The following is a 23,257-nucleotide window of genomic DNA, read 5'->3' as shown; positions in this document are numbered from 1 at the left end:
GGCCTTCTGCTTATCCATTTGGAAAGGGAGATGATGATGATATGCTTGCAGTTGTACTGTGAGGACTAATTAATTGTGGGTTGAAAGAAATGTTGAAAGCAGTCAAAGCATTAAATGCTATTTGTGTTGTACAAAATATGTATTGCTTACATTAGAAGCTTTAAGTCACAGTGACTCACTCAATGGTCAGAATTGTGAAGCAAGCTTAACGCTTTCTCCTTTGTACTTATGCATTATGAAATATATTTTAATTATTATAACATTTCTTAAATAATCCAATATAGGACCCACCCCATTTTAGATGCATGATGTTTCACAGGTGTGTGGGGTTTTTTTTTGTTCTTTAACGTTTTTCATATTTTAAAAAGTTTCATTTTGTTATGTAGTATTTTTAGTTGGAGTTCTTTAACATATTTTATGTCTCTAAGACTGAGATTCAAAACCATTTCCCACCCCCCTGGTCACTTTTTCTGTTACAATACCTTGTTCCCTCTTTCATTTAGCAATATGAGAAGAGCAGGGGGGTTGCATCTTCAATACCTGTTAACAATCCAGATAGGAGTTTTGACCATACATGGTGAACCCTTGCTTTATGATGTATATTTACAAGCAACTGTTGACTTTTTTTTTTTTTTTAGATTTGCAGTTATAATTGTAGTGTAAAAGTTAAGTATAAAATCTGCTGCATGCCTTTAACAAATTTAAACTACTGCTTCTAAATGTAAAGTATTGTGTAAAACTAGAAATACGGCAAATTGGCTCAGCAGCTTAAAAATAACCCCCACGTGATATTAGATAGGCGATGACTACATTTTTTCTGTGCATTCCTATGGTTTGTATTTAACACTAGAAGATTTAGTTACAAGAAAATAGCAACAAAATTCTCAAAATGGTCTAACTGCAAAAATAAAAATAGCAGCAAAAGATAAACCTTATTTTTAAATAAATCAGAGGAATAAAATAGTCTTGGCAAAACACCTATCATTTTCACTAGAAACCATAAAACCCTATTCTAGCTCCAGAGGGGAGTGGACAGACAAAGAAATTATACCAGCTTAAAGAAATAAGGAGTTATCTTCTATTCAGGTATTCTGGTGCATCTGTTTAGATGTCCAGCCCTATCTTGTGATTATGGAAAACTAAAGTGGAGTAGCTTAACCTTAATGAAACAAGGATAAGGTAACCAACTAATGAAGCAGTTACCACAGAGGGGCTAATATCCAGTTAGTCGCCCATGCCCCCTTTTTTTACTGCGGTATAATTTGTCTCTCTGTACTGCTAGTTTTATAAGTGGGAACCTGCCCTCTGTTAACAAAAGTTGTTGCAATGATGAAAGTAATAATGCAGTGCTTCTCAACCTTTTTAGGCTTAATACATCCCTCATTAGATTGACAGTATCCCTTGAAAAATGCCAGCTCTTTGCTTTCACTCATTTTTTGACTGCAGAAAAAATAATAGTAGGGTTGCTAACTCTGACTGAAGCTGTTTCGGGAGATTTTTTTCCCAACGTGATGTAATATCATTAATTGTACTGTTCAACGTGTTCACAATATCAATTTTCCAGATTGCTTTCAATAGTCACTGGGAGATCGATGCCAATTCTGGACGGCTCCCAGCCAATCTGGGAGGGTTGGCAACCCTAAATAATAGTAATAGAGCAACTCTTTTGTTGCCAATAACTCAAAGACCAGAACAGGACAGAATGTCTCTGACAGTGTGGATTCCTATTTGAAACCTGGGCGCATCTGGATGAATGCGCACCTGTGGTTATGTGGTGCTGAAGACCTATGTGCGGTGCCAACTACCGCACACACCACACATGCAGGCATTCCCCATGCTGCTGATTTGCAGTGTGTGTGGGGGAGAACGGTTGGGGGGCTGACACTAGGAGACTCCGATGTCAAAAAATCCTGCACTAGAAAAAAGGGGGGCAGGGCATATGGCGGCAGCATGTGCTGCCCAAAACTGGAGCTTGGCTAGCCAGTCTCACTCTGGCTGCCAGCCAGGCACCTGCTGCTGGATTGCCATCACTGGAGCCTTGGAAGGCCCCCAGAACCCCAGGTACGGCTGCTGGCCCCAGCACATCCTACTCCACCCAAGGCAGTTTGCTGCGTGCCAGAGCACACGTGCATGAGTGTTCCCCCGGGACAAGTAGCAGTGGCACAACTATGTGCTGCTGCTATTTGTCCCCAGGAAAACGCATATGCATGATCATCTGGACATGCCCTCTGGGTTTTTCTTGTGAATCATGCATAGGTGTTTGCAAACCTAACAGCGCTAATACTGTGTGGCACCCAACAGCACATTTAAGAAGATCTTATGGCAACTCCGGGTACTGTAGCACACTTGCTGAAAATCTCTGAGCTGATGTGTTTCAGTATGCCCCCCGTGCTTTTTCTTAAAATTCTGCAGGTGTCTACCCTCAGACTTCTCATATTTAACAAGATGTATAGAATCCCTTTTCTTAGCTTTTGGAAACAATATATTAAGTACACTTTTTCACTATTTTTATTAGCCACAGGCATGCATAATGAATCCATACAAGCATAGCAAGGGGGGAAAAATTATTTTGCAAGTTCAGTATATATTTGACTAAGTTTTGAGCTTCTGCAAAAGCAAATTCAGTTTTCCCTAGCAAATGGCTTGGCAGTTGGTATGCTAAAACTGCTGTTCATTAAACTAGTCAAGATTGTTTGGCTACTACATTTTCTCCTCCTGTTTGTTTGCTTGTTTTTATCTGTGACTTGTCATAGGTACATTGAAAGCTCTTTTGTATGCACGTGGATTGTGCATTTACTGTTTAGGACAATGGAACTGGCTTCCCCCTGCAGCGTCCACAGCCCAGCCCCGGTGCTGCAGGGCAGAGCAGGGCGGGAAAGCTCGATGGTGCCATCACAAGCCCTGTGCTGCTATGGTGAAATGCCCCCTGCCCGCCCATCAGCAGCAAGGGGCACAACTCCGCCCTGCCACCCCCACTGTTGCTGGGCAGGCAGGTGGTGCTTCTCCATGGTGGCACAGGGTTTGCGGCGGAGGCATCAAGCTTGTCCACCCCACTTTGCTGGGCTGCACTGGGGCTGGACCACGGAGGCCCCAGGGGGAGGGCAGCAGGGCAGAGAGCCTGTAGTGGGCAGCCCACGTCCTCCCCCACCCCGTGCAGAAATCTGGGGGACACATGCTCCTCATGACACCCCCTAGAAGTGCATGCAGTGGCGCAGTGCCACCTGTAGCTGTGTCCTGCTCCACACCTGGGCCTTGCGGCTGCACATTCTGGCCCCAGGCCCCAAGCCCAACACACTGCCCGGGCTGGGCAGCACCCCCAGCCCCAGTCCCAGCCGGGGTCCCAGCCCTACCCAACTCCCTTCTTCCTTCACTATGGGGGCCTCAATCTCCCCTCCTCCCTGACTTACCTGTAGGGAGCTGTTCCCCATGCTGCCTGGTGGCCTTGTGCATGTGTACGTGCGCACATGTACTTGGTGCCCCCTGCCTGACCACCCTTCTCCTACTCCCCCCAGCCCCTTGCAGGCTGGAACTCTGCCAGCCTGCTAGAGGAAACCCACCGTTTCCCACGTTTTTCTCCTTTAAAGGAGAAGAGCTGGGATTTTCTCCTTAAAATGAGAAAATCTGGGTTTTACCACGTTTTTCCATTGTGAAGAGAAAACCCAGGTCCCTGATGATAACAAAACCTTGCTCTCCACTACCCCATCTGCTATAATACCTTAAATGTTTGTCAAAAAACTATAATAATATTAATTGAATGTTTTTACTATTTGGAAGCAGCATGGCAAAAATAAGAAAGCTAAGTAAGACCTCTGGAATATGCAGGAGCTTTAGGGAGCTGTTTTAAAAAAGGCCTAAGGTATGTTTTATTTTGGGGTTAGATTTTTTGTTTGGTTTGGTTTCTAAATATAATGTGCCAGTCAGCTGATTTTCTTTTGCATTATTACACAAACTCAGTCTGTATAACAAAAGATGATTACCATGTGAAATACTGCACTAAAACTAATTCTGGTGGTACCTTCAGTATGTTAATCAAATTACTACAGTGGCGAGATTTCCAGAGTGGAAAAACTGGAATTCCTCTCACAGTGTATGAAGAAACTTAATATGTTTCAGTAGGGAGCTCAGGCGTGTACAGGAGGAGGAAGAATACCATGTCCCAACTTCCTATTCTTTCTCGTGTATGACTTTGTTTCCTTTCCTGCTTCCACCAGAAACTGTCCTCCTTTTGTTCCACCCATACAGTTACTTGTTGCTGGTGGTCAGAAGAAGCTTGGATACCAAGCCAGGTTGAGTCGATAGTAGTTTCCCAGGTATTGTTGGCATGACTGAACTTACCTGTAGCACCTCTGCTTGTAGTAGGAATGGTTCCCACTTTCCGGGTAGAGTGGACCTAACTTTTTGTCAACTGTGTGACTTCTTGGGGTAGAGATGGGGTTGAGGAGGTAAGGTGGCAGCAGTTAGATGGCTACTGGTTCGTCCCTTTTGACAAGCATTTGCTCAGTTGGCCTGATATCAATGATTGAGTGACTTTATGCACCAAGATACCATAATACATATAGGCCTAAAATTGTTAGAAGTCTGAAAATCAGAGCCTGTAGGTATTTTACAAATGCCAGCATGAAACATCATTCTTGTGACAACTAATCAGAAGGTTAGAGGCAGGCCTGAAACAATGGACTCTCAGCTACATTGTCACCCCACCAAATAATAGTTCCATTATGGAAGAGTTTGTGTATTAGTAGCTTTATACATTCTACAACTTCACACAATTAAGTGAAACCAGAATGTGCCTTAGTGTTTAAATATTTGCTCAAATATGGTCAAAATTCAACCTGCTTTATGGAAAATAGTGAATTGTTGTCATTATCACTAGGAATAGACTGCTGTTTCCCAGATGATGGTCCTATAAAATGGATTTTATAAGAAAACTGAAGATTTCCTAATCATCGGGGGGGAGGGGAGGGGAATGGTATTTCATGGGTGCCTGGGTTTTGGGTATTATGCTTAGCAGATAATTTGATGGATATGATTGATTGCATTCCAAACTTGCAGCGGCAGGCTGGTGGTGTCCTGCTGTTACTCAGTTTGTCGAGGGGGTTACGAAGTAAATTCTGTGATAAATGTTCATCTGACTGGAGGTGTGTGGACATTGTTTTTGTTCTTGTAAAGGAGGAGGACTTTGTTATAAGTGCTTGTGAAATTCCTGCCTTATCTTGGAGAACGTTGGTGGAATGCAGACAAGTAACCAGAAAAATGCTGTGTGCATTCTTAGGCTTTATACAAAACAAATAGTTTTACTTGGTGCACAGCTGATTTGATGGAGCATAATTTTGAAGTTTTACAACTCAGCTAGGATTTTAGCTGAGTTCTGTATAGTGTGCTCCTGATGCAGCTTTCTTTGTTTGCCTTTCTCTATATAGCCTTACTGGATCTATGAAGAGCCTGTCTGTGAAGTGCATTTTAATATTTAGATCAAACAATGATTGGAATACACTAATGCCCAGTGGGTAAACGTGTCATTTTAAGCAGCTGCCTAGCTTTCTCCCTGCTGCTCCAATTAACACATTCAGCATACACACTTGTCTGTGAGTGGGCTGTGTGTATGGATTAAACCACTTTGCTGTTTATTCATCCAGGATGTGTTTATTTCAGAGATGGATCATCGTGGCTTCTGTTTTTAGAACAAATGACATCAAACGGGGTCTTGAGCATGTGCCACAATTATTATTAGGGTAGTGATGAACAGGCTACAGAAAACCTGTTTGGTCTTCAGATATGGTTCAGTCCATTGACTAATGTGTATCCCCGCCCCCCAGCCCCCTTCAAATGATGGAGACGTAGGATAGTGAAATTATAGTGCTGGGATTCCTCTTGCTGGCAGGCAGATCTTTTGAACTTTGTTCTGTTTCGTTTAAAAACCTGCATGAGATTGCATGTCCCTTTTTGCACTGTTATTTCCCTCCTTTAGCTTCTTTACATTTTGAACTATTCCAATGAATGGATTGGATAGAGGTTCTTTTTAAAGGTAAAACAATATGTTTCCTCATCAGAGCTGAAACTGTGGTTTTTCTTTAATATTATCGGAGTGGATGGTCAGAGGATCCAGTTCCACATCTCTCTTTGCTGTTTATTAATGCTCAGACAGCTTTTTGTGAAGCTTAGCTGTTGGCTAACACCAGCAAAAGGTAAACTGGGCTGATCCTGTGTGCAGGTGAAAGAGATGGAACGGTTCTTAGGCTTTGTCAGGCAGATAAGAAGGTCGAGAAGAAGAAAAGGCAAGAAGTACCGACCAGAGGAGGATTACCATGAGGGCTATGAGGATGTTTATTACTACGCTTCAGAGCATTTTCGAAGTAAGCCTTGTATAACCTCACGTTTTCGTTTTCTGTGATAAATGTTTAGTATTGTTTTTACCTTCTTCTAGATGGTCTTCTGCAGCTATTAAGGCATTATTCTTCTGCTGCATATTTATCTGTCTGGTTTTGCTGATAAGACATAAAAGGAAGCTATAATGGTACTGTAGCTTTTAAACCAGACGAGGTTTATAGACATGGTTAATATTTCAGGTGCAGTTAATTGATTCTTACTGTTGCAAGCCTTTTGTTAAAACACTTTGTATTGTACAGTGATAGGATGGCTCTATCAGAATACTTTGTTTATACAAAACATGCTTTTGCCTGTCAAAAAAAATCTTTCTGGAGGAAAAAAATGCTCCTTCATAAGTTCAAGTTGATAATGTGTGTTGTTGAGTAAAAGTCAGTCTTCTGTGCCTGAGCTGTGACCTTTTCTTTTCAGTAGAAAGTAACACAAGTGGGCTTTTTTTGTTGGTGCTTATTCAGAACTTGTAAGGAATTAAGCAATCATTTTGTTTGTTTGGTTGTCAGATGTCTGGAATAGTCCCTATACATCAAAATATTACACCCATTTTTAAAACCCTTTCAAAATCTGTATTGCAAACTGCTATTGCACTGGAATGATTCTCTGTACCTGTCAGTGCTCTGAGCTTGTGGTCTTTTTCTGACTTATCCCAATGGATTGGAAATGCCCAGAAATGCCTGAGGGGACAGTAGGAAGGAAGCAACACTGAGGCATCACTGAGTTTATTATTCCATTCTGTAAGTGAAAGGTATTGACAGTATAATCAGTCATGCACTAAAAATATATATATTTTAAAAGGTTTCTGCTTTTTTGGCCTGTGATTCAGGGGCTTTGCTGAGAGTCTGCTTTTTCCTGAGCACATGAAGTTTGAATATACTTTTATGCATGTATTATTTGAGTGGCTGTCAGTTTTGATTTGCCTCACTTAGACTTGCTTCCATTTTACTTAACTAAATTGTGATAAGTATTAGTTTTGGCTTAAATGCTGAAAAAAATTATAATTTAGAAAAATAGTGCATACATGTTATGGAAATATATGCAGTAACAACATCTTATTTATTGTTTTGATACCCCACTCTCCACACACCTTTACTGTTGGTAAAATACTTTAGTTTGGAGGATCAGTCAAATATATAAGGTGTGAATTTTGTTTGGGTGTTAAACTAATCCATCCCTAGTGAAATTCCTTGAATTTTGCCTTTTATACAGCCTCATTTCTATATGAATAACTTCAACATAATTTGTGTATTTGTTTAATTGTTCAGGATCTTTTAAAAAGCCCTTTATTTCTTTATATGCAAAGATAACATGGCAGGTAATTGGCATTAGAAATATGAATACACTGCACCAGAAAGTGTACAACACTGTAGAAATTTTAAATTAAATTGAGTTAAAATATGCATTGTCTAGGTTTTGTCAGCTTTTATGAATATCATATATATCAGATTAGTTATGTTAACATTTTTCCATAAGCCATTGTTATAAAACCCCTTAACATAAATAAACAAGTAAACAAGCAGTGTGCACGTGCATATACACGCACACTTTTATTAATTTCAGTTGGGCCAAACATCTAATAGTGATCATTCTTTTCATTTCTACTCCACTTAATAAAAGGATATTCTTTCTCTGCACTTGAGCCTGTCAGGGTTGTCTGCCACACAGTTTTTTTCAAGTGGGTGGATATACTTTCTGGAAAGCTGCATCTCCTATATCAAATTTTAAAATGAGGAATTTTTGCTGTCATTTCTATCAGTGCTTATATTTTTTAGAATTAAATAGTCACCTGCAATATAATATACAGTTCTGCAGAGTTGCTGCAAGCACCATGTGCATCCAACTTCTAACAGCTATTTAAAATGTGTCACAGAGGACTCAAGCTCTAGAGATTTGGCTAGTCATCAAGTAGCAAAGAATCACTTATAAAGATAGCACATACATTGCATGGGTCAGTATTAGTTGGGTAGGTGCAATGTCCACTTAAGTCAATATACAAAATGTCATTTTTCTGCTATGTAAAATTGTTGAGCCTACATTTCATGTAAATTATAAAATGAAATGTGCATTTCATAGTTCAGTGTTACTACATAATGCATCAGTTAATCACTGTTTACAATATGAGTTCAGGGGAAATACAAGCCTTTTAATAGATGTTTGTTTTGTATGCATAATAAAAAATTAGAAAATTCTTTGCATGCTTCAGAAGGTCTTTTACCATATTTACCAATAGAGATGTCAGATCAGAGCTAGTGGAGTCAAAAACTTGTTTCTTCAAAAAGTATAAGCATTTCCTGTATGTGTACATTTGTCTTCTTGGTTTGTTTCCCAAAACAGTATTTTTCATATCCAAAAAAATTGTGTTTTGTTTTTGTGTTTTAATTTACCCATTGGATTTGAGAATTGCTTAAGACAAGCAATTTGGTAGTGTTGGAGTGATGTTGTAAGTATGATGGTCCAGGAAATATGAGGCAAGGGTGCTTGTGGGTAGTATCTTAAGACAAGAGTTTTACATGTAATGTTTCTTTTTGTTCTTTTTTAATGTTAACATGTAATAGTTTGTGTGCAATATCAATAAGAAATGCAAAAAACTACTTAAAAATACCTTAAGAGTCAATCAACCACACAAGCGAAAGGAAATAGTTAAAAATTGAAAAGGCGTCTGGGAATCTCAGTTAGACAGAGCTCTATTCTTAACCCAATTGTGCCTGGACATTGTAGCTCATAATGCACAGTGAATAGCACCATTTTTCTGAAGCCTCCTTCATGGAAGAGCAAATGAGTGGTGCACCAATAGGGTAAAAGCAATATTAATAAAGCTGCCTTGGCAAAAGGCTGACCTCAACTCCGGAGTTTTCTTGTTTTTTTCAGATTTAGCTACTGTTTGGTTGCATTTTGTTTACTCTCAAGTCACAGGCAAAAGGCTGGCTTGGTTTTTCACTGGAGACACAGCGATTATTATTTTTGTGGCATGCAATTTTTTGCATAGTGCTACACAACATTGATGTGACTGACCAGCATTCCTATTGCACAGCAGTAATAGTGCCACATTCATTTCAGTGAGACTTTACATTGCAAAAATGAGTAATGAAATCTCAAGCTACTTAGAAAACATGGTGCTTGTTACATAAGATGCCTTGGGGAGCATGAAAACACCACCATCTAACCTGCTTCTTTTGCTGAGTCTTGGGACAGCTAAGCTGCCTTACTACGTTACTTGGATTGAACCTTAACACTAAGAATATTACATAGCAAGGGGTGTTGGAATGTTTTTGCCAATTAAAAGTGCTCTTTCACTGAAGCCAGTACATTTCACCAAGATGTTTTGGTTTCAAGTTTTCCAAAGGAAAGCTTTTAAGATTGAGGGCGCTCCTATTGGTCCCTCTTAATCAGAGAATGACCCCCAATTGAAACCTGGTCTTCTCATTTTAAAAATGGGTATTTCAGTAAAATGTTGTTTTAGCAAAAGCCAGGGCTGGCCCACCCTATCCTGCAAAACCTGCAGCTGCAGGGGTCCTGCAGCTAAGGCCTCCCCACCACCACTGGCTTCTTCACATTAGGGAGCCCCAAAACTATATCTCACAGGGGGCCCCAAAAAATTGTGGGCCTGCCCTGGCAAAAGCACTTAAAAGCTTTTCTTTCTTCTTTTCATTAGAATTAAAAACAACATTTGAAGCCTTACAAGTTGTCACAAAATGAAAGTATTGTCCTCCAGCCAGCTTTGTTACACAGCCTGATTTTTTTAGGTTGATTCAAACTCCACCCTTTTGTTTTTAAATCATTAAAAAGACTGAAAGCTTTGAGTATACCATGCTGCTTAATCATCACATTTAAGCAGGAGACCTTATGAAATGGCTTTTGCATCATCATGAATTGTAAGATTTTTACAAAATCTTATAAAACTTTACTCGCCCAACTTCATTTGGCTTCACAGTTATAAATAAATAAATTGTAGTTTGGCTTCTGGATATGGGCATAAATTGTGTGGTAGATGGATAAAACTGTAGCAGAGATGGCATGTTTTTGTTTGTTCTTATGCTAAGTACTCAGGAAGGGATGCATCCAAAGCATTCAGCCCATATCTCCAAGCACTAATTATGGCCTCCAAGATGGTGTCCATCAGTGGTTACAGGATTAGATCTTTTTGGAAAAGATAGTTTAATGGGGGAGGATTTTAGCAGTTTCACTTTATCTGGGGTGCAGATAGAACTCAGAAAAGATACTATAATACACTCTTAGTAAAAATTGCACAATACAATTGTATGACATTCCAGTAGCTAGCTTATTTTTTCAGTGTATACTCTGTAAAGGCACCAGTTTATGATAAGCAAGCCTATGCATTTAAATGAAAAAAACCCTTTCTACTTGTACATTTTGATCTATTTTGCTAGTTTTGCCATTATTATTATTATACATATCTATAATTTGTTTGTTTAACTTATTGAAGTTTAGGCCACTGGATTACTGGAAATCTTGCAGTAAAACAAAGCATATAAAACTTTTAATATTTCTTTTGATACCTTAATGTTGTTTTTCATAGGATATTTTGAAAAGGAGAGTTATTTAAGTCTTTACCTTCTCTATAAAAAAAAATGCAACTTTTATATTATAGAGCAGCAACAATTACAAATCATTTGCTGCTTTAGATGTTTTACTGATATATACATTTAAACCTCAGTGGTGCAAACACTCGCATGAGAAATCCTGCAAAATTAAATGGAATTATTTGGATGAGTAAAGCTACTCATGCATGTTTCAGAATCATGGATTTGCTCTGTGTAAATGGTATCGTTTCCGAGTGGCAATCTTTGTATCAGATATCAGCCTGGTGTCTGTTTAATAGTTAAGGCATTTAATACAGTCAGTCCAAACTTTATGTAACAATGTCTCTATATATTCTTAGTAAAAAACTTTTAAAACAAGTTATTCAGTAATTTCTGGATGTGTCATTTTTTGAAACACTGGGGGAACCTACTACATGTCATAGTTGGTAGGTGGGAGAGAATTGAATTGCTAATATACAATATGATCAAATATTTTAAGCCTGTATCCAGGAAAACACTCAAACATAACTTTAAGCCCATGAGTACATGTGCTTAAAAACAAGCATGAGCTTAAGTACTTTGATGGATTTAAGGCTAGTTGATTGCACACTTAGGGAAGCTATAAAAGCACTAATGCTGAACTGACTTGCCATATTTGACAATTCAAAATATACAGAATTGATTCACCTGACGAAACATCTTGACTGGTACAAGTATAAACAATTAATTAGATCAGTTGGATGTTTTTGGTCTGAAGTTCCATGCTGAAAGCTGGAATCTGCTATTTGCCATAGAAATTCTGGCCCACATTCTCAATTTCAGAACTCCATGTAATGTAAGCAAGAGCAGATAAATGGTAAAGGTAACATAGAAGTTTTTTCCCAAGAAATATAAATGCAAATGAATAAATCTGGAGTTTCTAAGCTCTTTGGCATAGAAGCCCATAAGTTTCTGAGTTTCTTATCTGCTGTGTCCACAGTAGTTCAGATGCATGGGAGTTTGGATGCCTTTTAAAGGTGCCTGGAAATGAGGATGAGAAGCCATTTTAGAATAGTAGAAACCATTGCTGCAACATCTGCCCTCTAAAACAGATGTTGGATAGTAGCCACCAGTTTGAGAGATGCGGGGAAGAATGCATTCAAAGCAGTGGGGAAGGGAGTGAGGGAGAAGAAAACCAGAAAAGAAAGCAGAACATCTGAGGGAGAAGTAAACTAAACAACAAAGTAGTACATATGGAAGGACTGTCCAGCCGGGGTGGGCAAGCCGTGGAATGGAGCTGTGAGCAGCACGTCCAGGGATGCAGGGGTGGGGGCAGCTCCTGCTGCTTGTGCACCCCAGGGGATGTACAGAGGGGCACATGCTCCCTGGATCTGTGCAGGGTAAGGGTGGGCTGCCACTGCAGGCTGGGGTTGGGGGCGGTGTCGGGCTCTCCCTGGTGGGGGAGCAGAGCCAGGGCTATGCACAGGGTGGGTGGCAGCGGCGCTGGAATGGGGGATTTGAGGGGGCCTACAGTGAATTCTGGGGTGGCCACAGCCCACCCCATAGCCCCGCTCCCAGCACCACCACTGCCTGCCCCACATGAAGTCACACTGCTGGGAAGAGCCCAGCCCCACCCCAGCCCAGCTCTCAGCAGCAGCCCGCCTTTGCCCCATGCATAGATATAGGGGGTATGTGCCCCTCTGTGCCTCTCCTGGGGTACTCTAGCAGTGGGAGCCACTCCTCCTCTCTCCCTGTGCCCAGGGACAAGCCACTTGCATCTTCGTCCCACTCCCTGCACCCCCTGGCTGGGCAGTGCCTTCCCCTGCCCCAGCCCCAAACCCCACTCTTCCATCACCATGGGGGCCTCTGCCTGCCCCCCCACAACCCTTCCCTCCCCCTGCCCCTTCCCCCCCCCCACAGACTTACCACCCAGCTGCTGCTTTCCAAGCTGCCGGGCTGCATATCAGCAATCGGATCAGTATCAGCTGATATGTCTCATTAATAATCGGACATCAGTATCAGCCGAAAAAGTCTTTATTGTCCACCCCTAGTGTTTAGAGGAATGAAAGAGATGTGAGGGGAACCAGAATGAAGAATGACAATAGATGATGAGATGAATTTTTTTCATTCATTGTACTGATTATGGCTAACTTTTAATTTTTTGTTTGTTTAAAAAAAGCTTTCCTACTCTTGTTTTTTCTATGGAAGCAGTTACTGTCATTACAACAGTTAAGTTGCATGATTGGGAATGGGAAGATTGGCAGTTACAGGTTACAGAAGATAGTCGTTACAGAAGATAGTCTACACTCATCCTTTCTAATTTGCATTACATTTTGAGAAAGCATGATCTGGAGCAGCAATGTGACCAGACTTCCCTAGTTGTACTATAAGGAATAAAAAAAAAAGCAGTTGCAGTGCAGGCATAAAGACCTGATATGAATGCCAAAGTTGTTCTGTTTAGTGTCCATCTACTCTGCTAATAGGTGTGATTACAGCAAAGGTAGATATATCTGAGCTTCATTTTCATCCTGGCACCTTGGGTACCTGGATCAGTGGCAGCATAGACATCTGTACAAGTAAGTACATATCCAGTACTTGTATAGCTTGTGCCGCTGAAGCTATACTATAGTTAGTTCCTGAGCGACTAGCTGTGATATGTCTACACATGCTGCAACCACATCTTTTTTTTACTGTGTAGATGTAACTTCACAGTTTCTGATTAAACATAGAAGAATGCTGTCACCAAAGACGGTCATAGAAGACTAAAAGGGACCTCATCCACTGCTCCTATAGGCAACCATGCATAATCCCTTTCATGCACTGGTTAGATTCCCTGTGTCCACTGCTTCTGTTGGAGCACTGTTCCAGAATCCCTCTGCTCTGATTATTAGAAATCTTCTAATTCCAGCCTAAATTGAGTCAGAGTCAGTTTATACCCACTTATCTGTGCCAGCTTGTTCTTTAGCTTAAATATCTCTTCTTCCTTGTTGTTATTCCCCTGATGTTATGTTTTGAGAACAGTCATATACCCTCTTAATCTTTACTAGGCAAATAAGCCAAAATCTTTTACTCTCCTCTTATAAAATAGGATATCAATTTTCCTGAGCAACCTCATAGCCCTTCTTTGCAATAGTTCCAGTTTAAATAAATCTTTCTTGAACATGGATGATAAAAATTGTATGTGGTATTCCAATGTTACTAGTGCCTTATACAGTAGCACTAATACTTCCAACATCTAGTGGAAATATCTTGACTAACACATCCTAGGATTGCAGCCAGCTATTTCACAGCTGCGTCACTTCGGTGGCTCATTGTCAACCTGCAGTTGACCAATACACCCGTTGTCACCCTTTGTTCTCCTTTGTTGTTTGCAACTGAGGAGTTCCCAGTTTGTGGCAGGAATTCCTGTTGATAGTGCATAACCTTGCACTTTGTATTATTTAATTTCTATTCCTCCAATATCTCCAAGGTCAGGCAGTTCATCTTGTGTGATATTCCAATCCTCCCCTGCATCAAAATGTCTGCTATCTTTGTGTCATCATCAAATTTAATTAGCATGCTACTTCCCGTGCCAAGGTTGTTAATGCATAGATTGAATTTTATTAGTAGATGTCTAGAATTATGAATCCAAAAAGATGACAAAGCCAGTAGGGAAAAGTTTTCAACTAGCAATGATCACACTTCAGTTCAACCTCACATACTACATACTTACTACACTTGATCTAAGCCTACAGATGGTTCTGTGACCAAACCTCAAGAAACTCCACTAGTATTCTCTCTTTAACCTGATTGTTTCCCTTTCAGCATAATCCTCTATAGTCACTTGCTTATCCACCTTCAAAGTTATACTAATCTTCAGCTTGTATAGTTTCAGTACAGTTAATTTCCTTTGTATCCAACATTTTACTGAATTTCAGATAGATCTAACACATTTACCTTTTCTTAAATGTTGGCTATCAAAGAAAGGGATTGGGTGAGTCTGGTACCATTTACCTTTAGTAAACCCAGGATCTCTTTTATCCCATTTTATATTTAACCTCTGTGTACTTAATTATTGTTTTCCTCAAGATTTGCTTGGAAACCTTGTGTATTGGCGTTAGGCAAACAGGCTTATAGTTGATAGATTTAGGAATGGACAGATCCTGCAGATAAATGCATGGTTGCACAGGTGGTGTTGCCACCAGGGATCCAGCCTTGGCTTCTTTGACCATGAGATGTTGCTCCAAGAAAAAGGATTGCTAGTACAAGTCAGGATTCACCTGATGAAGAGAGGAAAGAGCATCTTCATAGGCAGGCTCACTAATCTAGTGAGGAGGGCTTTAAATTGTGTACACTGCAGGATGGAGACCAAAGCCCTGAGGAAAGTGAGGAAGCAGGAGACCTGAAGAAAGCATGAGGAGGAGGGGGCAACAGGAGAAGCATGCCGAGAAAGTAGGGCAATTGGCTATTTACCTCAGGTGTCTGTACACAAATGCATAGAGCGAACGTGAGTGGAATAACAGCGAGTTGGTGGGATAGCTCGCATGACTGGAGCACTGTTCAGGAAGGACAGGCAGGGAAAAATAGGTAGAGTATCTAAAAGAGTGGTATGATAGTTCAGAGCTCCAGTATGAAACTAGAGATAGGCCTGTTAAAAGTCTGTGGGTTAAGGTTAGAGGGGAGAGCAGCAATGGTGATGTTTTGGTGGGGGTCTACTATAGACCACCAGACCAGGAGAATGTGGTAGATGAGGCTTTCTTCAGACAAGTAGTGGACGTTTCCAGGTCATAGGCTCTGGTTCTCATATGGGACTTCAGTCACCCTGACATCTGCTGGGAGGGAAATACAGCAGTGCAAATGAAAACCAGGAAGTTTTTGGAGAGTGTTGAAGACAACTTCCTGGTGTGGCTGTTGAAGAGACCAGCCACAGGCCAAGCTCTTTTTGACTTGCTGCTCACAAACAAGGACAAATTGGTGGGGGATGTAGAAGTAGATGCCAACTTGGGCAGCAGTAACCATGAGATGTTAAAGTTCAAGATCCTGACAAAAGGAAGAATGGAGAACAGCAGAGTATGGATCCTGGAGTTCAGGAAAACAGACTTTGATTCCCACAGGGAACTGATGGGCAGGATCCCCTGGGAGGTCAGTCTGAGGGGGAAAGGAGTCCAGGAGAGCTGCTTGTATTTTAAAGAAATGTTACTGAAGGCAGAGGAACAAACCATCCCAGTGTGCAGGAAGAATAGCAAATATGGCATCTTGGCTTAGCAGAAAACCTTGGTGAGCTTAAACACAAAAAGGAAGCTTACAAGAAGTGGAAGCTTGGACAGATGACTGGGGAGGAGTGTAAGAGTATTGCTCAGGCATGTAGGTATGAAGTCAGGAAAGCCAAAGCACAACTGAAGTTGCAGGTAATAAAGGATATGAAGAATTACAAGAAGTGTTTCTACAAGTATGTTAGCTACAAGAGGAAGATCAGGAAAGGTTCGGGTCCCTTACTAAATAGGGGAGACAATCTAGTGACATGTGAGGAGGAAAAGGCTGAAGTACTCAATGTCTTTTTTACCTCGGTCTTCACAGGCCAAGGTCAGCTCCCAGACTACTGCATTGGGCAGCACAGTTTGGGGAGTAGGTGAGCAGCCCTCAGAGGTGAAAGAGCAGGTTAGGAACTATTTAAAAAACTGGACATGTACAAATCTATGGGGTCAGATGAGATGCACCTGAGGGTGCTGAAGGAGTTGGCTGATACGACTGTAGAGCTGCTGGCCATTATCTTTGAAAACTCATAGTGATCAGGGGAAGTCTCAGATGATTGGCAAAGGCCAAATATAGTGCCCATCTTAAAGGAAAGGAGGAGGATCCAGGGAAATATAGACCAGTCAACTTCACCTCAGTCCCCGGAAAAAATCATGGAGCAGGTTCTCAAGGCATCCATTTCTAAGCACTTGGAGGAGAAGAAAGTGACCAGGAACAGCCAGCACTGATTCACTGAGGACAAGTCATGCCTGACCAACCTGATTGCCCTTAATGATGAGGTTACTGGCTTTGTGGATGCAGGAAGAGCAGCAGATGTGACATATCTTGACTTCAGCAAGGCTTTTGATATGCTCACCCACAACATTCTTGCAAGCAAATTAAGGAAGTATGTGTTGCTGTAAGGTGGATAGAAAACTGGCTGAATTGTCACTCTCAATGGGTAGTGATCAATGGCTTGACGTGTAGTTGGCATCAAGTGGAATGCCCCAGAGGTCAGTCTTGGGGTCAGTATTGTTCAATATCTTCATTAGCGAACTGGAAGATGGGATGGTTTGCACTCTCAGCAAGTTTGTCGATGACACCAAGCTTGGGAGTGTATTAGATACACTAGAGGGTAGGATAAATCAGCAGTCTGCCCTTGTTCCAAAGAAGGCTAACGGCATACTGAGCTGCATTAGTAGGAGCATTGCCAGCAGATTGAGGGAAGTAATTATTCCCCTTTATTCTGCACTGGTGGGGCCACATTTGGAGTACTGTGCTCAGTTTTGCCCACCCCGCACCCCCACCACAGAAAGGGTGTGGACAAGTTGGAGAGAGCCCAGTGGAGGGCAGTGAAGATGGTTATGGGGTTGGTACACATGACTTCTAAGGACAGGTTGAGGAAACTGAGTTTATTTAATCTGCAGAAGAGAAAACTGAAGGGGGATTAGATAGCTGTCTTCAGCTACCTGAAGGGTGGTTCCAAAGAGGATGGAGCTAGACTGTTCTCAGTGGTGGCAGATGAGAGTTAGGAGCAATGGTCTCAAGTTGCAGCAAGGGAAGTTTAGGTTAGATATTAGGAAAAACTTTCTCAGTAGGAGGGAGGTAAAACATTGGAGTGGATTACCTAGAGATGTGGTGAAATCTCCATCCTTGGAGGTTTTTAAGGCCTAGCTTGACAAAGCCCTGGCTGGAATGATCTAGTTGGGGCTGGTCCTGCTTTGATCAGGGGGTAGTACTAGATGATCTTCTGAGGTCTCTTCCAACCCTCATTTTCCATGATTCTATGATGTCTTAAAAATTTTTATACTGGATCTGTGTTTTCAGATGCCAGTTCTGAGGTGGAGACTGAGCACATTAAACCTCTCAAGTTTTGCTTCCACTTCAGACATGGTCATTTCCATTTCTGTATCATCATTTTCAATTGCTGTCCTGCCTTCTACCCACATATGACATCATCCTTATGGAGACTTAAGTGAAGTATTTAATTTTTGGTTCATAGCTAAATTATGGCAGTCTTGGTAGTTTGATTTCCCTTACTGTTGGCATTAAATTCAGAATGAAGGAACACGTAACTAGTTATGTAGAGCTGAAAAGTGAATGCGCCTTTTTCTAACTGACAAATCTGGGAATGATTAATAATAATGAATATGAACATTAATTAACCTTGTGATAAGCCTTTCAGGAGCATGTCTTTGCAAAAGGGTACCCTTTGCAGAAAAACTGCATAGATCAAAACGTTTCTTTCCAGTGATAATATACAGGAACGTGTCGTGGACCTGTGTTAACTATAAAATCACATAGGGAAAAATGTCTTTGCATTTCACACCCTGATCTTCTTGAAAATCACATTAAGTATGAGAGAACAGACTTGTTATTGAAATATTCCCAGCACTAAGTGCCAAGGAACATGACATACCTTTGTTTTGCTTTCTGATATTTTTGCTCTTATTAATCAAGAGGCACAGGGATTTTTCAACTGTTATCCTTGTAAGCAATTATTTATATCAGTGATTTTGTTTCTGAATGCTAACCAAAGCTATAAAATACATATACAATATTTACTTATATCCAAGGTGAGATTTTTCCTCCTTCAGTATGGGAGTGGAGCTCTTGTCTTGGATTTGTGTGGAAGGTGGGGGCAGGGGTGGGAAAGGTCAGGCAGCTGCTCTGGCTCTGGCCCCAACTCAGGCTAGGGGTCAGTCAGAGCCACAGCTACTGCCCCCTTCCCCGCCCCCTTGCCCCCATCTGTCCTCCTGCCTTCCCCACACTCAGCCTCTGCTTCTCACCCTTGCTGTTGCTTACCCTCTGTTGCAGCTCTGGCCTGGAGGACATGCTGGTTCCAGTCCCTCCCCCCACCCAACAGGAGTAGTGGTGGTGATGGTGGCACCTCTGGCCCTTGCCCTAGCTCTCTGGCTCTGACCCAGTCTCAGGGCTGGGGTTAGAACTGGAGCTGTTGCTGCTGCATGCACTGATGTTGGGCCCAGTGGGGGCCAGAGCTACATGCCCCAGGCCAAAGCCAGAGCTGCAATGGAGTGTAAGCAGTGGCAGCGGGACAGTGGGGGGGAGCAAGCTGGGAAGAGGCAGGGGCACAAATGACAGAGGGGTATTGGTGGTGGGCTATGGGTGGCAGAGGACAAGGTGTTGGGGGGCAAAGGGCAGCAGTCAGGCCACTTGACTTCCCTGCCCTCTACCACCTGCCTCTTGCTGTAGTAGTATGGGGAATGAATTAAAGATGACCCTCCAATAATTTGATTCTATGCATCGAAAATGATAACAAATTTTCCATGTATAGAATCTAATTATGCGGGGGAGGGTCTTAAATTCAAAGTGGTCTTGGATTAAGGGAAATATGGTAAAATAGTGCAAAGGAATGTTGCATAGATTTATTGTTACCAGGATTTCTGATCTTTATTTTGGTTTGCTTATTTGTTTAGATCTTATTTTCTTATAATGTAAAATTGGTTAATATAAAGTTAAAAATTCAAACTAGTTTACTAGAAAAAATGAAGTTCAGATTTCCCCCCCTTGAAATTAATGTTTAAATCCAGGGTGGTGAAAAATCATAAACTTTTAAAAATCAGTTGTTGACCTGTGTAACTACATACAGTTTTCATTAGCTCTTGGTGGGCATGTTTACATGAGATGCTAGTGCACATAGTAGCAAAAATCTGCTGTGCAGTAGTGTTGTGAGGCACTAACGGTGCAGCAATGATACTGTCCAGTAGTAACACACTATTGTGCAGTAGTGTCGGGAGAAAAAAAATGTGCAGCGATGGTACTTGCTTATGTAAGTAACAACTGCGCAGTCTGCTGCTCGTGTAGATACGGCCAGTGTTGACCTACCTGTGCTCAACTGAAGCCTATGAGACCTGTTATCAATGGGAGCAGTTAGTCCAAAAGTACAAAAGTCACACTTTCATGTTCTACTGTAAATCCAAATTGCATTGTTTTGCACTGGAGTATTGGGTTTATAAGGAAAACTCCGACAACTTCTCAAGAATAATAGCTCCTTTGAATTCTACTGTAGCAAGAACAACAATAATATTGGCCTATCGTGTACTATATTAATCTGTGTCTCAAGCTACTTTGCAAAGTGTCTGCTTTGAAGGAACTTCAGTGCTAGTGCTTTTTCTGGCTTTTTGAAGATGTTTGTCAGTCTTGTCACTGAGGCTGCTGGCAAATTGTACCTGACAGCATTTGGGTTATGTACAAGATGGGGTTTCTTTAAATCAGGCTGTTGTCTGCAGCAGCCTCATTCTTCCCCACCGGGAAAATTCTCCCCCCATCCCTGCTTTTACTGGTGGTATGAGAAATTCTTCTTTTCCGTTGTTAGGCTTGTCATAGTTTCATTAAGAGGTTTTTCTGGTGCTAGTATGACACGTTAGCAGTTTTCTGAGTCGTGTTTTTATTAGGTGATTATGGCTTTCCAGCTCAGATTGCTTAGGTATTAATTTATCTTAAGGGTGAGGCAACCATTGGCAACTGCTTTCGTTCATTCATGGCAACTGTTTTTCATTCTGTATACAGCAATATTGTCAGCTCTTGCAGTTTTACTTGGGAGCCTCATGATATTTGTCCCAATACAAGTCAAGCGAGTACCCGAGAATCTCAGCTTTCATTTTTAAATATAGCAAGTTTCTAACAGTTTGCAGATGACAACTTGAAAAACATGACCAGGGTGTATCCTAAAGGTTTGCAAATAACTTATTTATAAATGTCTTATGATTTCTTCTTCCATTTTTACTATTTTTTTAACTCTGAACCATGATTTTGAATGCTTGAAGTTGGCAATAGGTGTAGGATCATTATGTATCTCTGATGGCTGGAGGACCAAATTGCTCTCCCAACAGTGACTGGGCTGAAGTCAGTAAGGAGTGGTGTACATCCTGTCTCTTATCACCTTATCCCTCAGCACAAGGCAGCTAGGAAAATGAGATGTTTTGAGGCTCAGTGGTAGCAGTGGATGTTGGCTTCCCCTTTCACTGATATAGGAATGAAGGAAGTTGGGGGAGGATGGGGACAATGGCACTATCACCTTTCATCAGCTGTCAATCTGCTTGAGCTTCCCATGAACAAAGAACTAGTTATATCATTTTCTTCAAATAAAATAGCAACCTTTTCAGCTGGTTTTTTAAACTCAGACTGTGCACGTTGACACTGATGCCTGCTGTTGGTCAAACATGTTAATTTTCTGCAAAGCAGAACATACAAAGAATGCGACTCCTCTTCCATGCTGACATTTTTGTCACTGTGGTGCAGACAACCATTGTCCCAGATGCAGTTTGATATATCATGATAACTGTGCTCTGGGTTTGCACACTGGTAGGCAATTTTTGTGGGTTATACTCCTCTGTTCCTCTTTACTACAGAATTTGAATGATTGGAATCTTTAATGTATTGATCCTCATAACAGCCCTGACATAGGGAAACTCTATTATAATATTAAACCCTTTTTTATAGATGGGGAACTGAAAGAAAGTTGTTATAAAGGGAAAAAATGTAGCAGGTCATGATTAATTTTTAGAAATTTTGACAGGAAAGTTTCCATGTTCCAAATGCTACAGAACTGTGAAGAAGTAAATTCTATTTTCATTTCCTGCTTTTTATTTATCCTGCGTGTTTTAGCTATGAAAATTTTATTGTTTATGCTTACGGATGCCGATGAATGTTTGAATAGTAGCTATTGCTAAATTATGTAGTTGTTATAAATTCACATCTAATTAGATTGCTTTTTTAACTTTTGCAGCCTTATTGTACCCGGTTATACAATTCTGTCAGTAAGACACTTGAGTACATATAGTTCCCTGCAGGCACTTCTGCTCTGCTAGGCGCAGACTCCAGTCATGAAGGTCACCAGGGAAGGGGGCTGGGGGAAGCAAAAGTATAGCTTTCCATGCTTTGCATGTTTAGTGTAAATGTGTGTTTATTCCATTAAAATTATTCTGTGTATTCTATAGAAACTGATTTAGTTATGCAGTTTTAAGAAGGTAGCAGTAGCAACAGAGAAGAAACTTTGGTAAGTTATTTTTTTGCACATCATATTAGTACTTCTTGTTGTTAGCGATTAGGAGTGTAGATTTTAGCGTTTTATTCGTTCTTTCATCTACAAGTCTAACTCTTGTTACTGACTTATTTAAATAAAAACATTGTTTATATGCCCCTGCATGAGAAATATACATTTTACCTGAAACTCCATCCCTCAGCTACCCTTCTTTAAAAATTACTTCTGCTATAATATCCAGTAATTAAAAAAACAGTATATTCTATTTGCCTGATATCTTGGTATCAGATTTTTCTTATAACTTGACTCAAATTTCAAATACTGGAAATTTAGAGAGCAGTGGTAGCCATTTAACTTTTCTGTTTTTTGTTGGATGTGTAAATACATGCATTTATCTTGAGCATAGTAAGTCTGATTATGAATGTAAAAGGATAAGGTTATCCTTTCTTCTTCAAAACCTTGAGTTGATATGGATGCAGTGTTAGAGAATTTAAAGTTAATCAGAGAGACAAAAGCATCAGTAAAACCATCTACTTTGATACAGCAATTCACACTGATGGAAAACTAAATGTATAGAGGTTAAAAAGGAGGAAAAAATAACACATAATAATACCCTTTTCAAAATTAAGCTCTACTTTTTGAATGAACTGTTACTACTTTGTTCAGTAGAATATAGTTGTTATTCACAATAAACTGTCAAACTAAATAAGTATGAGCTGGTCTTGAATTATAGCTACATAAGATAAACAACAGAATGTTTTAGACATTACATTATAAATGGAAAGTATAACAGTATCTTTGCTTAGGCTTGTTTGATACTTTCTGTAACACTGTTTTCAGTTTTTTATAATTGCTCATTCTGTACTGTTCAGGCTTAAATTTACTAAGCTAGGTGTCTGCCTCACGCTGAATGCTTTTGAAAGTTTCAGCAAAAATGGTTCAGCTCCTTCTTCAAATGAGAGAAATTCATTGCTATTTCCCTATTAAAAATCTATTTAATTGAGAAGCACTAGTGCCCAGATTCTTTGGAGCAGGGAGTTGAAACCTGTTGGAAAGTCTTTTGTATCTTTTCTTTCTCATGAAAAACAGCACAGGTTAACCAAGTTATAACCTTTGAAGACATTTCAGTTTGCATGTGCTCTGT

General features: G+C 40.6%; 1 protein-coding gene across 8 annotated transcripts in view; it reads left to right on the top strand.

The window, feature by feature from the left end:
* GRIP1 (glutamate receptor interacting protein 1) overlaps window positions 1-23,257 on the top strand; it is a 592,924-nt gene that overhangs the window by 191,320 nt on the left and 378,347 nt on the right. For 3 of the 8 annotated variants that reach the window (XM_090042474.1, XM_090042469.1, XM_090042468.1), the window contains exon 1: window positions 5,886-6,353. The exons of 1 other annotated variant lie outside the window; for it this stretch is intronic. In XM_090042474.1, coding sequence (XP_089898600.1) covers window positions 6,221-6,353 — 133 coding nt within the window. In that variant the 5' untranslated portion in view covers window positions 5,886-6,220. Of the gene's footprint in view, window positions 1-5,878; window positions 6,354-23,257 lie in introns of those variants that run through there. 4 more of the 8 variants (XM_090042475.1, XM_090042471.1, XM_090042470.1 and 1 more) reach the window with 2 other exon arrangements.

The sequence above is a fragment of the Crocodylus siamensis genome, chromosome 4, assembly GCF_052110815.1.
Source record: "Crocodylus siamensis isolate JL-2025a chromosome 4, ASM5211081v1, whole genome shotgun sequence".
In the NCBI taxonomy this organism is placed as follows: domain Eukaryota; kingdom Metazoa; phylum Chordata; order Crocodylia; family Crocodylidae; genus Crocodylus; species Crocodylus siamensis.
The sequence above is the reverse complement of the archived record's forward strand: the minus strand, read 5'-3'. Positions and strand labels throughout refer to the sequence as shown.